Source organism: Paroedura picta, chromosome 1, assembly GCF_049243985.1.
Source record: "Paroedura picta isolate Pp20150507F chromosome 1, Ppicta_v3.0, whole genome shotgun sequence".
NCBI lineage: Eukaryota > Metazoa > Chordata > Lepidosauria > Squamata > Gekkonidae > Paroedura > Paroedura picta.
In genome coordinates this window covers 44,629,305-44,647,230 of record NC_135369.1, presented here as the reverse complement: position 1 = coordinate 44,647,230, position 17,926 = coordinate 44,629,305, and the positions used below count along the sequence as shown (strand labels likewise).

The 17,926-nt window shown below is 45.2% G+C and overlaps 1 protein-coding gene across 1 annotated transcript; it reads right to left on the bottom strand.

The window, feature by feature from the left end:
- Window positions 1–409: 409 nt before the first annotated feature.
- GNMT (glycine N-methyltransferase) lies at window positions 410–16,404 on the bottom strand. The gene is made up of 6 exons (XM_077336348.1): window positions 16,064–16,404; window positions 13,306–13,433; window positions 11,276–11,389; window positions 8,889–9,031; window positions 7,394–7,515; window positions 410–5,046 (listed from the first exon to the last, which is right to left on the bottom strand). Exons 1-6 carry the CDS (start codon window positions 16,267–16,269, stop codon window positions 4,875–4,877), a joined length of 885 nt encoding a protein of 294 aa, XP_077192463.1. The 5' UTR covers window positions 16,270–16,404; the 3' UTR covers window positions 410–4,874.
- Between the last annotated feature and the right edge of the window lie 1,522 nt (window positions 16,405–17,926).

The following is a 17,926-nucleotide window of genomic DNA, read 5'->3' as shown; positions in this document are numbered from 1 at the left end:
AATGGACCAATGATGGTAACTTGTGTCAGAATTATCCCTCAAGGCCATCCATGTTAACGTGGATTTGACAAGAGTGATGGAATCCTTAGTCATTGTGGGCCAGTGTGTATTCCATGTGGGTGTTTTCACATGACTTCTCTTAGGGCCAAGCTGGATGTGAAGGAATCCTCATGATCAGGGGTAGTCAACCTGTGGTCCTCCAGATGTCCATGGACTACAATTCCCATGAGCCCCCACCAGCAAATACTGGCAGGGGCTCATGGGAATTGTAGTCCATGGACATCTGGAGGACCACAGGTTGACTACCCCTGCTCATGATGAATGCCACAGAGATGCTGCATGATTGAGTCTGGCCCTTAGACAGCAGCCATATAGAAAGAGCAGCACAAAAGAAGGGGAAGGAAAATGGTTTCTTCACAAGCAGAGGAATCCCTCTAATTTTATTCATTTTGAATCGACTCTCCAAAGTGACTCTCAATAATTAAGCCATAGCACAAGAATTAAAAGCTACGTAAAACACAAAAATCAACAAGAGAACAAAATTGAACCAGAAGCTATTTCCTGAGAATGACTGTCAGAACAAAGCTGCTTTTGGTTCAGGCAGCAAAGGCCAACAAGGAGAGGTCAGAAAGCGCTTTACTTGAGGAAGGAGCTTCTAAACTGTAATACTTCTGCTCCCAAGGCTCTGGTCCTCCCCCTGCTGCCTTTCAATAACACCTCTGAGAAAGGCAACAGTGCTTAGATATGAATTAGAGCTTTAAACTGAGTATAGAAAGCAAATGGAAGCCAGCAAAGATGCTGTACAACGGTTGTGTTTCCCATGATGCTCTATGCTATAAGGATCATTTCATTTGAAGTAGCTGTAGCCTTTAGGCACTTCTCAGATTTACAGTAACCTGAGATTGTTTTAAGCCACTAATCTCTGTGGTTAATTTCCTTTTCTTTATGTCCAGGGAAGAAAGTTAGTGAAGCAGCTGAAGATGATACAAGGCACTCTATACACTAGACATGCAGGATTAGCAGTTGATCAGACAGTAACCCAAGCTGTGAATGTGAATTGTTAAGGAGTGCAACTGTAACCAGCACAGACTAGATTCCAGTTATATTCCCAGTCAACCGTGTTGCCTTATTTTTTCACAAAATGTCCTTGGGGAGCAAAAGTACTGATCAAATCTCTGTCTACCTGTTCACAATTTGAGTGTCATCTGCCTACTGTGGACAATGTAGTCTCATTCTCCAGGCAGAGTGGGACTCCCTCCAAACTAGAAAACCTCCCAACAATGAACAAGAGACCCATATGGGCAGGTTGGCCCTACACTGCATGCTGTCAGTCCGGCGCTTAATCATCCCTCCCCAATTACTGAGTAATCCAGTTATCCAGTATACTACCAGCTAATCTGAGTTTGCTTGGCATAACTAAGGCATTCTAGAGTCCATATGATACTAACAGGCAGTTCATGATGAATGTGTTTTCTCTCGCAGTAACATCAGTTCTCACTCAATCTGGTCATCTACCCACTATAAACCCATCTGGCATAGAACAATGATTTGCCAAATCCATTGTGCCTCCTAGATATTTTAATAGCTTCAGTGCTTGACCCTAGCTTGAATGCCCCAGCTTGTTCCTTCCCTGCCAAAAAGGTGGCTGCTGCTGAATTTTAAAGTCTCCCCAACACTTCACAATATTCGAGAACCTCTGGACTATGTCTATGACCACTTCTGCTAGTTTAGAGAAGAAATTTGATAGGCTATTTCCTGAGAATGACTGTCAGAACAAAGCTGCCTTTGGTTTAGGCAGCAAAGGCCAACAAGGAGAGGTCTAACTGTTCAGAGCACTAGCTGAAACCTCATTCTGTTTCTCTGCCTCAGGTACACTCTTGCTCTAGGGTAGTGGTGGCCAAATTGTGGCTCTCCAAATACCCATGAACTACAGTTCCCATAAGTCCCTACCAAATGGCCATGTGTAGGTGGCAGGGGCTCATGGGAATGATAGTCCATGAACCCATGGAGGCCCACAGTTTAGCTGCCCCTGCTAAAGGTTGCCAACTTTTGGGGGAGCAAGGGAAAGAACTTGGGCGTAACACAATGACAAAAGTCTGCCTACTGGCCCTATCCCAATGCATGCCTGCAGCAGGACTAGGGTTAAGGCATCCTCCTGTGCCTCTCCCTGGCAAGTGTTGATAAAAAAAACAACAACAGGTTGCTCTTCTAACCTAGGTTGAAGTCATAGTTCCTGATGCTCTTCCCTCTTCCCCAACCCACAGCATGGCATTTTGCAATGCAATGGGTTTAGGTGCAGTGGAAGGCCACTTCATTCCTCATGAGCTGGTATAGTAGGAGGACTGAAAGAAGCAATGTGTTGTATCTTGGATCCCTATGTAGAGAAGTGACTCTACATATGCTCTGCTCTAAATCATGGGACTAAACAAACAAACAACTTTCTTTATTGCCAAAATACTGTAACTTGTTTTCTCTTCCACTTTGTTTGCACTAGCCTGGCAAATCAAATCATTTCAAATCAAACACTCCTATAATGAACAGTTAAGGAGGCCACACAAGATTAATGCTTGATGTTTGGAAGGATCTGACCAAAGGCTACACTTACGGTGGGACACCTGTCTTGACCTAGTGCTGTAGCCTACAGCCAAAGTAAACTAACAGTCTTGCCTACACCAACTTTATTTTAAAGTTTGGGGAAAAACTGTTGGCCCTTCTGCAGCCCTAAGTACACCATTTGTGCATGCACCAGACCCCCCCCCCCTTCTGATTCCTCCTACACCTTACATGCTGCTCAAAGCAGTGAACAGGGCAACTGGTAGAAAGAACACCTGGTACTGCTAGAGTGTTCCCCTTCCTTCCTCACTCAGACTGGGACAAACTGAAATCTCTCAGATCAGTGGATGGCCTCCATGAGTAAGAGGAACCTAACACTTTCAGAGGATCACCACTTTGAACATACACCAATAATTTTACTGTTTCCTCGGCAAATGGGGTAACTGGTACATGGCTAACTTATTGGAGCAGAATGTGACTTTTGGGTCCTACAGCCAAAAACAAAAGTATTTGCAGGACAGAATGACAGCATCTACGCTGGTTGAACCTCACAAATCCACCTCCTGGCCCTGCTGGTTAAATTCCATGCCAAATCAATTCCATCATTTTAGTAGCAGCAGTTCTTGTTGCTTACCTGCCTGTAAAAAAATTACTACTAGTTTTGCAAATGGGTGAGAAAAAACTGCTGTGAAAAGAAAACAGATGCATGTGGGGGGAAATGTTTGCCAAATTTGCCATTTGGATTTAATACTCAAACAGAAATGGGAACAGTTTAGTGAATTTTGCATAGGGAAAGGGGACTGAAATTTTGCCTGCAACAACAGTTTGCTCCTATTTCAGCTTGAGCCAGAGGAAAGAGGGCAGAGAACAGTGGCAGCTTTATTCAATCCCTAGGCCTTCCTCTTTATGTTATGTATATTTTGTTCTTATAAGAAAAACTAAGCCCTATATATAGAATTAATTTGCATTTGTTCTTATTTGCATTGTATATGATTCCAGTTTTGTTAGTCATGGGAAAGAGAAATAACTCTGTGTGTCTAGGAAGTTCCCCTTGCCCCCTTATGTCTAGTACCTTTATAATGCTTCCTCTTTGGCTTTTGAGATATGAGCAGATATTATCCACACAAAAAGAATTCCAATCCTCCCCCCACCACCCTCTGCACTGGTCTCATGCTCAGGTCTTAGGGGAATATTGCTAGATAGTGGTCACATATGCATAGTGCAGATTTGCTAAATCAATGCTCCTGATCAGCGCTAACCCATAAGTATCTGTTCCTCTCAAGCAGCTTGTGAAAGTCTTTGCTAGTCTAAGGACAAGTTAGAATTGGACCACCCAGCCTTTCAAGCCTTTCAAACAGGCCCAGTCTGTAGTAACAGTGAGGCCATCTCAACTGGAGGCAGGATTGTCAGATCACAATGCAGCAAATTTGCTTCTGCCTCAAGATGTTCTCCTTCCTTCCCTTTTCCCTGGTGTTCCTTCAAAAAAGAGCTATTGGAGTATATATCTAGAGCAATAATGATTAGACATTAAAATTCCTAGTTATCTCTCTGACCACTTCCCCTCCTCACCTCCTATCTGACATCCTTTACCTGGCAAGGGTCGGGATTAAACCTGAGATTTCCTGCATTCATTTACTGCATTTATGGAGTATTGAGGGGTAGGGGTGGGATTAACTGAATTTGCTTTGTCATCCCCCCCCCCAAAAAAATGAGATGCAAGAATATATGCACAATGCTAATACTACAAACTGCTAAGAGAAGACTGGGAATTAATACAATCTCATAAACAAGCCATCATAGAAGTGAGTGGGACTACAGAAGAAATTCCTAACTTGGCAGAAGACTATTAACCACAAATTTCAGAGAGCCAATGTAATTTGTCTCTTCACATTTTCTGTCCCCACCCATATTTAGCAGCGTCGATGCACATTATCCATCCAACCTAAGAAACAGCAGCAAAAAAAAGGGAGAAGAAGGCACCAAGGATAGAAAAAACACAGTTCAACCAGTAACAAAACTTTGCAAAAAATTCAGATTCAAATTACCCCCATCTCTTTCTCTCAGAGGTCACTGATTAAGAAACAGCTCCTCCTGTTCCTAAAACAGATGCACTACATTGGCCCCTTGCCAGGGGTGGGGAGAAGAAAGAGGTGGAGGAGGAAAAATCTTTCCAGTTTTCCCTTTTCTGGTTCAAGTAACCACCTATGCACATTCATTATCATTTAAGCTTGGTTTGCTGGCCTGTTGGGAGTAGCGACTGGCCACTCCAGCCATGAATAAGAGGCCCTAGAGGCTGACCAGAGCATTCTCTTGTGCAAATCTCAGCCAGTTTTCTTCACCACGTGAATGAAGTAGCATGGCGTGTATTCCTGGCCTGGCTTGTAAGGCTTGAAGTCCCCCAGGACGCTGTGTTCACACTGGCCTTGCAGCGCATTTTTCAGAAGTTCTGTGAAGGGTTCCAAGCGGTGAGGGTAGTACGAGAGACGGAACTGACTGTGAAAGAGACAAGAGAGAGTTAGCATCTCAGGGGAGGCAGAGAACTGGTGCCCAGCTGCCTTGCATTTAACTCAAGAACCTGTCAATACTGCATTCAAAAAAGAATTCTATAATTGGGACAAATGTTACAATATAGGATAACTGCACATCACATACATGCTCTATTTTGCCTAGTGCTGCGTTTTAGAGGGGGAAGTTCAAGGTGGCAGCTGCAAATGTGACAAGCTAGGAGAAAGGTGGGAGTAGGAACACGAAAGACTAGACGCTTGCAGCAATGGAAAGTTATTTTCATGAGTTCCTATGTAGGATCTGTAGAGCTGCTGCCTCCAGCACAATCTCTGCCAGATGTTATGCAATAGTGCCAGCATCTCATTATTCTGCCAGGACCTCAACAGTTGTTTCTGCAAACACATTTTTCAGCATTTAGATGTATTTTTATAGTTTGTTCTGAAAGACCGTAAATTGTTCTTTATATCAGTGTTGGACCACTTTAAATTTTGGATAAGGCAAAGGTATCCCCTGTGCAAGCACCGGGTCATGTCTGACCCTTGAGGTGACGCCTTCTAGCGTTTTCTTGGCAGACTCAATACGGGGTGGTTTGCCAGTGCCTTCCCCAGTCATTACCGTTTACCCCTCAGCAAGCTGGGTACTCATTTTACCGACCTCAGAAGGATGGAAGGCTGAGTCAAACTTGAGCCGGCTGCTGGGATTGAACTCCCCGCCTCATGGGCAGAGTTTCAGACTGCATGTCTGCTGCCTTACCATTCTGCACCACAAGAGGCTCTACATTTTGGATACACTCTGCTATTAAGCCACAGTAATTTCCTGATTGTTCCCAGTCAGCCTATTATATTGAGAGTGTTGGGAGTATGTACCTCAGATAAATGAGGCTTGCCTTCTCATATCCAGCCCCCCCCTCCCCCCGGGTACCTTAAAATAAAATGTTGACTTGAACAGCCAGCAAATGGGTAACTTTTCTCCAGGAATCCCCTTTCAGACCAGATATCAGATTTGGCAAGTTTTGTTTACTAGCATGTGTACTACCAACACAAATAGTTGGGAAATATTAATCAAAAGATGGAACCATACAGAATGCTAGAAAATTAAAAGGAAAACAGAGATCTTCTTGTAATGTGTAAGTATTTCTCTCCCTTGAGAGACAGGCCCAGCTGCTCTCAGCCCAGCCTCCTGGTGTGGCAAGGACAGGACAGAGATGAGACAAGTTCTTGACAAACCCTGGCCAACACCTGCACCCACAGACCCTCAGCTGCGTAGTCGTGTTGGTTGTTGCTGCCACTGAACTCTCATTTGGGTCACTTGGGGGAATTCCCTTCCAGGGCCAACCAGAACTAGAGGTACAAATATCATAGCAAGAGGACAGCTGGCCAATTGATTGCAAAGTAAAGGTTTGTCAACACTAAAATTAGAGCTGTGTGCAAACGAACGTGCCATGGGCAGAAGGCAGGATGCAAGTGGTGTTCGGACTGGAAACACCCTTGTGGTCCGTCTCCCAGTGTCACTGGGAAGAGACAGAATTACCAGAAGATGGTATCTGCATGTTGTAAGCCTTCTCCTTCCTGCGCCAGTGTTAATGGCCATCTCCCAAGAAATGTGACTCAGCCTTTTATTACCAGCTGCAAACAGTACAAGACTTTGTCATAATCATAAAATTATATAAATCTGTCTGCAACAGCACCACTACTGGCTTTGACCAAAGATCTGGTAGCTTTCTTAGTCATCTCCTTTTATTTTCAAAGAAGCCAAGCTTCTTGTTCTTGCAGTTTTACTGCAAACTTTAACAAATAAATACCTCAATATGTTTAGAATAGCCTGATTCTAGTTTAGAGGCACTACCCCAGAAGAAAGAGCCTCTTGTGGCGCAGAGTGGTAAGGCAGCAGTCTGAAAGCTTTGCCCATGAGGCTGGGAGTTCGATCCCAGCAGCCAGCTCAATGTTGACTCAGCCTTCCATCCTTCCGAGGTCGGTAAAATGAGTACCCAGCTTGCTGGGGGGTAAATGGTAATGACTGGGGAAGGCACTGGCAAACCACCCCGTATTGAATCTGCCATGAAAACGCTAGAGGGCGTCACCCCAAGGGTCAGACATGACTTGGTGCTTGCACAGGGGATACCTTTACCTTTACCTTTTACCCCAAAAGACCATCCCAGTTATTCCCTCTTTGTATCAATGGAATAAAAAGGGAATCTTACAAAATATGTTGACTCCAATATCTTCTACCTATAGCATTTTCACACTGGTCCCAGGCACCTGCGGACTTGGTTGAGCTGGCTGGGCCCACAAACCAGTCATGGAATCTGTATATGTGAGTTTTGAGCCAAATATACCTCAGTTCTGGGCTCCCATCATTCCCTTCAGGAGGTACTTGCACTGTGTAGTCCAGTGTCACCATATTGGGCTTGTTATTCACAAGGAGTACAGAGGTGGTGATGTCCTTCGTTAAGTCACTCTGCAGGAAAGAAGAATTCCCTGTTAATCTGTCGACTAAGGAGGCCACAGACACTGTGAGTTCATTCCAGCTCTTTATGACCCCAGCTGTAAGGTATGGAGAACTAAAAGTGAAACTCCCCCAAAACAACATATATACAAGTGAGAACAGTAGCCAGTTCCTGCCAGTCCATGCCATTGGTCAGTTTCACTATGAACTGACTAGACCCGGCAGTCAGGATCCAGCCACGCGTTGGCCAATCATGATTTCAGGATTACGATCCTGCCTTGGACCTCAAGATCAGGTCCTCGGCAAGTCCGCATACACAACACCCAACTTGGGTTTCCTTCTCCCTTTGATGCTCCCCTGGCCTCCCCTTGCTTATTCGGAGCCCCATCTCTGAACCAACTGCAGAACAATATTATTTCTACAGCCCACCACCCTTCTCCCTGTCATGTTTAATAGATACAACTGTGACTTCACCCTTCTTTCATTTTCTCCATGGATTTGTACCCAAAGCTGGACTTTCTGCAGGCCCAGTATTTATTCTGGAAATGGGGAGTTCTCTGCCATTCCATTTCACCTGACCACTGCCCCCTCTCCCGAGAAAAAAAATGCTGTTTCCATCCAGGATGAACGGAGATTTGGGCAGGAGGTAACACAGAAGGTTTTGCAGCAATAGGGCCAGCATCCCAAGTAGCTCCATGTTGACTGCCCTGCTTAAAGGGTGCTGCAATACAGATTGGAAACAAAGCGCAAAACCCGACTTCAGAGGGAGCACATGGTCAAGTCCTCATGAGCTAGAAGAGTTATTGAAATGCTAGATGTATGTCCTTCTGTGTGTAAAACTCCTTATATAAACTAGCATATCCAGGGGATGACTGTGTTGGATACTAGTAGCCTGATTTGTTTTATTTGCTTGTACAGAAAGTTTTGCTTTTATTTAGGTACAGGAACACATTAAAAAATGAAGCTTCCCCTACTTGCTTTCTGAGGTGGTATGGTCTGTGAAGATTATACCATGTTTCAGCTCTGAGGAGCCACCAGAGGAGGACAAATCTTTGTCCTGTACTGAGAGAGCTACTGAAAAACTCGAGCAAGGCCTATTTTTAGGAATTCCACTAGCCTAATTGTACCCTGTCCTTCTTTGAAAGAGTTCAGAGTGGTGTAGGTGCTTCCCCTCTGCCATTTTTATCCTCTCAGCAATCCTATGAGGTAAGTTAGGCTGAAAGACAGTCTAAGGTCACCCAACAAGTGTCATGGCTATGTGGGTGTTTGACTATCAATACTGAGGCGATCACAGTGCTACAGAGTACCTGAACAAAAGGGAACACTGGGCGGGGAGACACACACCACTCCTATAATTCTTAAGTTGAAGCACACTAGTTGTTTACCTTGTAGTAGATGTTCTTCCCTGGAGGGGCGCAGCCTGTTTCCAGGATGTAGTCATAGTTACGGTGATCAATGACAAGGATGCCACCAGGACGCACCATACTGGCAATATTTTTAAGAGCCTGTTTATGAGCATTTTGGTCACCTAGAAGAAGACACAGCATTGAACTAAATTCCTCCCCATTCCCTTTAGGTTTCCCCTTCTACTACAAGCCTGAGGGACCTGCAGTTCCCCACTTGTTTGATGGGGGACAGAATGCACAAGAAGAGCTTAATCCTGGGTTCTCACAGCCTCTGGCCATGTGTTAAAATAGGCCCTAACCATACAGAAACAATTTGTGGGTAAGAGAAAGGCACCGTAGATTATGTAGCCTATGTTTGACATATAATCTAGGCCAGAGAATAACATAGGAGGAATGCAAAGGAGGGCCTGAAAGCCAACAGAAGACTCTGTGACAGTATGCAGTTTCCAGGATGCACATTTCCTTTCTAATAGGATATTAGAGGCACAATGAGGGAAGTTGGACTATCAGAAAAAGACAAAGTCCCAGCAATAACAACGGCACATATTTGTATGTTAGGGATGCCAGACCCCGTGGTGGTGGTGGTGGTGGTGGTGGTGGTGGTGGTGAGGGAATTACTTTTTCCCCCCAAAGGAAAGAAGGCTAGCCATTTCAGCAATGTGATCTGCCTAAATGACCCAAAAGTGATATAGGCACCTCAGGAATGACATTCTGACTTGAGTGCACAAACCCTATGGTAGAAATTAATATAGAGTTTTGTCCCAAACTAGAGTGTCACCCCCTGATGAGTCTATTTCACTTCTGGGTCATGTAGGCATGTCACTGGAATGCCGGCCATTCCTCCCTACTCCCAGTAAGTGCATCTTGCATCCCCTACTGGCTGCCTTGAGGCCTAGCAACACTATTGAATGAGAAAATGTATCATTCATTTGAAAAATGTGTGTGCCCCTTCTCTGTCTAACAGACTTACATAAAGATACTCTTCTCTTGGCTTTAGATGCCTCATATAGTCTTTACCAAATGGCAATGTGCTACAGCCCATTTGTGTGAGGGTCCAACCCTATGTCCATCCCATCTTTCTATCCTTTCTTGGTCTACTCTAGCTCATGTCCTTTGGCCCTTTAAATCCACCACCTCGGCCAGTCAAAGGTCTCCAGGTACACAAATGAGCCCTTTTTCTCCTGCTCTTGCATCTGCAATCCCTTCCCAGAACATCTGCATGATGCCCTCTTTTTCTTCAAACTCCTACTCAAAGCTTAGCTGTGAGGCCACAGCATCCTTACCATGTCCAGTGAAATAGTCACATGGAGCAGCATTTGCTCATGTTCTCTATTCCTTCCATATTGTCAAATCATAGCTGGTATGCGCCTTCAGACAAGAACCTAGCAAGAGACTGTAATTTTGGGAATGTGTCTGCCAGCTGAATAAGTTCTGGGTTGAGCTTCTATGGATCTTCCTGATACAGATATTTAATTCTGGGTGGGGCCAGAAGCATGGCTTGTAGTCAGTAGCCCTTACTGAACTGGCCCAATGGATCCAGGACCAGCCCAGGACTCGTACTGTATACTTGTTATGTTTTTCTAATTTTTGATGTTGCTTTTTTATCCAAGTTATATCTTTGGGTCTCTTTATAAGCTGCTCTGAGTCTTCGGTGGGTTGAAAAGCTGGACAGAAATATTTAAATAAACAAACTACCCTTGCTTGCTAGCATTATTCTACAATAATGCACCACATATATTACAATTATCATGCTAGATAAGACGTGTATAATCTATTTTCAATCAAATATACATCAGTTGAAGGCAACTATTTGCATTTGGGATGTGTGGATTGCCTGACTGACTTCTAGGGTTGCCAACTCTGGGTTGGGAAATACCTGGAGACTTTGGGGGTGGAGATGGGAGTGGGTGGGATTTAGGGCAGGGAAGGACTTCAATGGAATATAATGCTATGGAGACCATTCTCCAGGGGAACTGATCTCTGGGCTATAAACTGGGGGATCCTCAGGTCCCACCTAGGGACTAGCATCCCTACTGAAAATGTAAGCTCAAACAGCATCCTTGAAAATGGAGCGTGCATTTCATTTTCCTTTTTAGAACTGCATGCAGCCAGCCATTCTACTCTATTGAATTTTTCCTGACTGGAACGACTGGAACTCCCAAGGAGTTTGAACCAAGGCTCTGATGGGAAGCAACACAGACCAAACACCTATACCCAATTCTGACTATAGCAGCCGAGCAACAGTGTTGATCCATGGAAGTAAACATAGGATTGGCAACACAGTCCTAAAATGAGCTACACCCTTCTAAGACCATTAACATCAGATGAGCACAACTCTGCTCAGGACCATCCTGTGTGATGCTCACCTTTAAAGTCCGGGAGATGGGCAAAGGAATTCCCGAGGCAGATGACAGCATCAAAACCATTGCCAGGCTTCTGCAGATCCTGTGCCAGAGTGAGCCAATTGGCCTCTTCAATAACTGCGAAGCAAAAGGAGAGGTTACACTTGAGTGGAGAAAGTCACCTCAGCCTCCTCATGTCCTCAGTGGCATCTGGAGCTTCTAGCTCACTGTTCGTACTGAAAATGGCTAAACTTTCAGTGAAATATGCCATCATATTGAAAGACAGTTTGGTGTAGTGGTTAGGAGTGCGGACTTCTAATCTGGCATGCCGGGTTCGATTCTGCGCTCCCCCACATGCAGCCAGCTGGGTGACCTTGGGCACCCAAAGGGTGCTTGTTACTAGTTCATCAATTTCTTGGAGAGAAGAAACGGGATTTTGGGCTGTATTAAAAGAAGTATAGTGTCCAGATCAAGCGAGGTGATGTTACCACTTTACTCTGCTCCAGTTACACCTCACTTGGAGTACTGTGTTCAGTTTTGGGCACCACAACTAAAGAAAGATGTAGAGAAACTGGAGCATGTCCAGAAGAGAGCTACAAAGATGGTGAGGGGCTTGGAGACCAAGTCGTATGAGGAAAGGCTGAGGGAGCTAAGAATGCCAGTGCTCAGGAGGAGGGACTTCATTGACTTGCATAGCTCATTGTCTCTTCCAATGTATGCAAGAAGCAGATTAATAAATTATGCAAACTAAGGAAACTTATGAAAACATACCCAATTTGCATAATGTATTCACATGGTGACTCTCTTGGTTCTCTTTTTAATTCTTTAAAAAAATGCAAGCACAGCCCTAATCGCTAAGCCTGCAGTAAACCCTGCACACAAACATCTTAGTGAATAAATCCATCCCCACAGCCCTTGCATGTCCATTCCCTTGTGTGAATCAGGCAGTATTTATTGAGCTTACAAGCCATCAGTCCTCTATACTCAGTGCTGTCTGGCCTGACATGCAGAGGGTATCCAGGGACTTGGTCAAGGAAGGGCTTTTCCTGGTCCTGAAACCTTCAGCTGGTGATCTCAGGGACTGAAGCTGAGAACTCCACCACGGAGCTGCAGCTCCTCTCAGCCAGAAAGTCATAGGTACAGACAGACATTCTGTCAGTCTTTATTTCACTGCTCAGGTTTCAAAAGACGGAGATATTCTGCAACACAGTTCATCTTTACACAGACACACACCCATAAATACACAATAGGGTAAGAATGGAGACAGTTCCATCTCAGGACTGGCGAAGAGGGTTCTCCTCCATTATCTTTCCAGGTCAAACTTCTGACCAAGGAGCTCTCCCCACTCAACTCCAGACCAATTTCAGTGCATATATGGAATGTGTGTCAGCGGGAAGTTAATTATGCCAGCTGTATTCCCCCAATTACTTAAATAGCTCTTCCCCACACATTTTCCATCTGCATAAGCTTTCCCACAAATCCATTTAAACACCGATCAGCATCAATGCTCAAAACCAGATGCTTCAGTTGTTCAGTGTGAGAGTAATCAGGGCCAGATACTGCCCATTGTGACCTATGACAAGAATTATAAACTAAGTGATCAGCATGCTCAGCAAGGAGGCCAGAGAGAGTGAACTTTCTCTGCCACAAAAGACTGTTTCTATTGCACAGGTCAGCTAACCTCTTCATTGGAGAAAGAGGTGTTTGATAAAGAACTGAATTGATTGTTTTATCTGGTGACAATTCTAAACACTGAAGACAGGACTGAAAGTGGATTACTTTCTGTGGCTATTTTGATTCTGGTGTGCTAAAATAATATTTGTTTAAGTACATTATAAAGACTTCTATGCATATATCTTTTGTTATAAAACTGACATCTCACACTTCCTGCATAAAGCTAAAAGCTATAGCTAAAAGCTTCTGGAATAAAGATATAGAGACTTAGGCAAATGAAAGTATCTTGAAACTTTATCATTAAAAGACTTTTAACCAGCCTACTAAGGATTCAGCATTAAGTTGGTGGTCTTAACCCAAACAAACAAAGGCTACCATACCCCAGTTGTCAAAAGGTTCCTCTTTCCGACGATTCCACCGCTCCTTCAGAGCATATTTGAGCATCTTGTCACTGGCATCCACACTGGTAACTCTGAACCCTTCCTCGACAAGCATGATGGAGTCCACTCTATGGAAGAGAAAGGAAGATGTTCACATCACCCAGGGAAATGAGGCCTCCATTCAGAATATGGCCCTGTATTACTGTCCAGCAAAGATGGGGCATGGGCAGACAGAAGATAAATCACCCCATGGTTGGTATCAAGTGAGTGTATAACTCAGCCTTTTTCAGCCTTTTGGATCATGGAGGAGCCCCTGAAATATTTTCAGGCTTTAAGGAGCCCCAGAACTAGGCAGGAAGTGATGTCAGCTGGCCATGCCTCATTGTCATGACTTAGGATGATGGGGTGAGGAGAGAAAGGAGGCTGTTTGAGGTAGGAGGAGGCATCCAGGTTTCACCCCTTTTCCCAGGTGAAGTAACCATGTAAGAATGCCACCTCCAGGTCAATGGAAAGGGCCGATTCTGTGATTTCATAGCAATGCCAGGAATAGCTTGTGGCTAAGTCCATTAAGGCACGATATAGAGGAAAGGCCAGGGAGCCCCTAGCTACGAATGGAACAAACCAGGAAGGGATGAACCCTCTAGTTCAGGCTTTCTATACAGTGGTTTTGTGAAACCCAGGGGGTTCTTGACGGCCCCAGAAGGGGTGGGAGTTAATTAATTTTTAATATATTTTTTAATTTTTAATTTTAAAAAATATTGAGTGATATGACCATATATAGTTATGTCGGCATGCCCTCCCCCAATGGCCAATGATGGTCCTGGAGGGGGTGGAAAGGGGAGGGGCCCTGTCATAAAAATCCTTGCTGGCAGAGGCTCATCACACATGGCAACGGTCGGAGTCCAGAGAAATAACTATTCTAATTGTAACCTAATTATGTTGAGGGTGTGTTAGGGGATGATGGATACCTGCCCCAGCCCTGTTCTAGGCCAAGCAGAGTAGACCACTGGGCCATTTCTGGGTTTGAGAGGGCTAAGAGGAAACAGAGCATGATGTCATATCAGTGATTCTGTGATGTCATTTCCTAACCACTACACCAAGACTGCTCTACTAGGGAGCTTAAACCATAATTATAGGTTCTTCTTAACACCTTGTTTAAAGGTGTTTAAACTATGATTTATAGATGGAAACTGATAGGGAGGGAAGCATTTGTTCTACATTGTAATTTTAGAATTATTGTTTCACAGCTGTATTATCTAATGAGGAGCTCCTTTGGGACCCTCCGTCTCGGTCACTGATGCACTTAGAGTTCAGCTGAAGACTTCCTGGGCCACCAACAAGAGGGAAGAGATGGACTTTAGGGGTGGCAAGCTCTGAAGAAAAGTCAACCGTTTGAACTCTGAAAGATCAATGTTCTGTTGAGTGATCTTTTAAAGTTCAAATAATTAACTTTCCCCTCCTTTTTCGTTATGTGATAAGTAAAGTGAAAGGTAAAAACGTTTCATTCTCTTTGAAATTATTGCAAAATTCTCTCTCAGTCTAATTTACCTCACAAGATGTGAGGATAAAATGAAGGAAGGGAAAACAATGTATATCGCCCTGAACAGCGAGGATGCATTGTTCACAGAAATAAAGTGATGGTCCCCAAAAGTCTTGGACTCTTTATATAAGAATGGGTTTTTGTTTTCTTCTTCACATTCAGACACAGTGGGAGAAAATGGAGAACATGATGTGGCATGACAGTGTAGACTCTGCCCGCTACATACCCTCCTGGTTGGGCATCCACTGGGGCTCAAATGGCTGATCAATTAATCAAAAACCAAAACAACAACCACAAAAACTCTTGACTAATTGGGCAGCAGACTTTTTAAAATGTATTATTTTTTAAGAAATGCATACAAGAACATGGATGTTGGTTATTATAACAGGAGAGGCTGTCCTCTTTCTCTCACACAGATAGAAATACCTCTTCTGACATCCAAAAGAAGAGTCCATTATCTCTTTGACACTAAACAAGAAAAACTTCTTCCAGCATAAGTTTTCAAGAAGCAGAGCTCATTTCATCAGGGACAAGGGAATCAGATGCTTAAATGCATCTGTAAAGTACATGCACACCTATATTTAATCTACAGAAAGATCTTTGCAGATCAAGGAAAGCTTAACCTGCCTGGCAACTCTAGCATGTCTCTTTCAGAGACTGGGAGCCACAGGGGACTTGAAGACAAAAGTAGAATTGCAGGAGTGGCCAAGGACACCGAAGATGGACCACAGAAGCAACAGGACCACCAGCAACCCTATTGCTCTGAAGGAAGCAACTGCGGCTTCTCTCCATCCCACCTTCCTCTCTGCCAAAGGAGGAAACCGTCCCTCCCCCCATTCTCCCAAGACTTTGGGTGCTTTCACACATGCTAAATAATGCCGTTTCAATCCAGTCCAGCGACTGCATGCAAGTGGATGTTGCCTTTTTACGCAGTGAAATCCAATTGCCAAGTGCACTGAAAGAGGAATGAGAGCGCATTTTTTAGTGTGTGTAAAAAGATCCTTCCTTGTAGCTATACGGTCGACAAGAGAGATCCTAATCCACAGTCGCAGCTTTCCGCGTGTGTGGCTCCAGAAGGAGCGGTCGTCGCCGCCAATCGCTTTCGAGCCGGCCTCCCGTCGCCCTGCCGGAGCGCTCCGTGGGAAACGCGCACCAGGCCCCGGCGGCGCAGGTGCTTCCCCGCCCGACGCTCGCTCGCTTGGCCGCTTGCTGACTCACCCGGTCCCGCAGGCCACGTCGAGCACCGTCTGGCAACGCTGGCCCCGCAGCAGCCCCACCAGCCAGCTCTTGTACTCGGCCGTGCGGCTCCGCGTGTCGCCGATGTAGAGCTGCCAGACGCGCGCCGCTTTGCCGTCCGCGTACTGGTCCGGCAGCCCCTCGGCCGCCACGCCCAGCGAGCGCGTCCGGTAGATGCTGTCCACCATGGCGCCCGCCACCGGCAGCGCCTCCCGGGAGCTCCCGCTTGCCCGCCTGCCCGCCTGCCCGCCTGCCTCTCCCTCCCTCGGCCGAGCGGCGAATTCTGAGCAACAACCTGCCCAGCAGCCGGTAGAGGACGGCGCTCGGGCCCGCCGGGGACCGCCCTTCTGTGCAGCCGGCCAATGAGGAGCGCGGTGGGGGACACACCCCTCCTCCCGCCCGGTTCCGCCGGCCGGCCGGCCGGCCGGCCGGCCGCTGGGTCATACACAGCCTCCGGTTTATAAACGGGGTCCGACCTTAGTTCTGAATCTCTCTCTTTTGGGGGGACAGGGTAAAACAGGAACGCAAAAAAACAGCGGGCTGAATTATAAACACTGGCGAGCAATATTTTAGAAATTAAGAACTGGAGCTCTCACACCTTTATTCACCCGTTGTGGACCAAAATGCCTCCAGAACAGCCCACAAAGGGCATCAAACCAACAAGAATACCACAAAAAAATTAGATGCATTACAAACACTCCAGAAAAATATGTTAGAAATTCTTAGATGGAAAAGCCAATTTTAATCTTTTGTATTATGGTTGCAAAGCAGAGACATCACCCTGTCAACAAAAGTGCATCTAGTCAAGGCTATGGTATTCCCAGTTGCAATGTATGGCTGCGAAAGCTGGACCATAAGGAAGGTCGAGCGTCAAAGAATTGAGGCTTTTGAACTCTGGTGCTGGAGAAGACTCTTGCGAGTCCCTTGGACTGCAAGGCGAACAAACCGGTCAGTCCTAGAGGAGATCAGCCCTGACTGCTCCTTAGAAGGCCAGATTCTGAAGATAAAACTCAAATACTTTGGCCACCTCATGAGAAGGAAGGACTCCGTGTAGAAGAGCCTAATGCTGGGAGCGATCGAGGGCAAAAGAAGAAGGGGACAACAGAGAAAGAGGTGGCTGGATGGAGTCACTGAAGCAGTAGGTGCAAACTTACATGGACTCCAGGGAATGGTAGAGGACAGGAAGGCCTGGAGGATCATTGTCCATGGGGTCGCGATGGGTCGGACACGACTCCGCACCTAACAACAAGAAATTATGGTTGCATAGCAAGATAGAGCGTTCCAAACATCCAAGGCCCGCTAACTAACATTTATATTCGGTACGAAAAATTAACTCACCGAGAAATCAGCTGAAGTTACAGCTAAGTAATCTAGTAATTAAAGCAATTTGTACCAGTAGCCCTAAATCTGCCTGAATGTAATACTAATGCAAGCAGGGTGCAATCCTATGGAACCCCATTGCAGAAAGGCAAAAAGGATCAGCAACAACCCAGCATCCCTCCTGAAACCTCTGCTTTGGTGAATGCAACCACTTAACTGTGGAACATTTCCTCCACTTATCCCCATCTGGAGGCATTTTGCCTTGGAAAGAGTTAATCTGCACCCAATATTTCTATGTTTTGATTTCCAAAATGTTGTTCTGGAGTGCCTTTAATGCATCCCACTGGTTTTTTAAATGCATACTCCCATCCGTTCTGGGATGTTCCAGAGTTATTTTGGCCCCAAACAGGTTAATAAGTGTAGGATATTTATGTGTTTGGATTTCCAAAATATTATTCTGGAATGTCCTTAACATGTACCACTTTTTTGTTTAATACCTGTTCCAGCCTGTTCTGGGGTGTTCCA

What these genes read in the sequence shown, in the direction of transcription:
- GNMT (XM_077336348.1), bottom strand. Translation starts at nt 16,269, where the DNA reads ATGGTGGACAGCATCTACCGGACGCGCTCGCTGGGCGTGGCGGCCGAG. An exon ending in GGAACCTTTTGACAACTGGG is followed by an intron (nt 11,390 to 13,305) that starts GTATGGTAGCCT and finishes TTTGCTTCGCAG; the next exon opens with TTATTGAAGAGGCCAATTGG. An exon ending in CCATCTCCCGGACTTTAAAG is followed by an intron (nt 9,032 to 11,275) that starts GTGAGCATCACA and finishes GTCTTCTTCTAG; the next exon opens with GTGACCAAAATGCTCATAAA.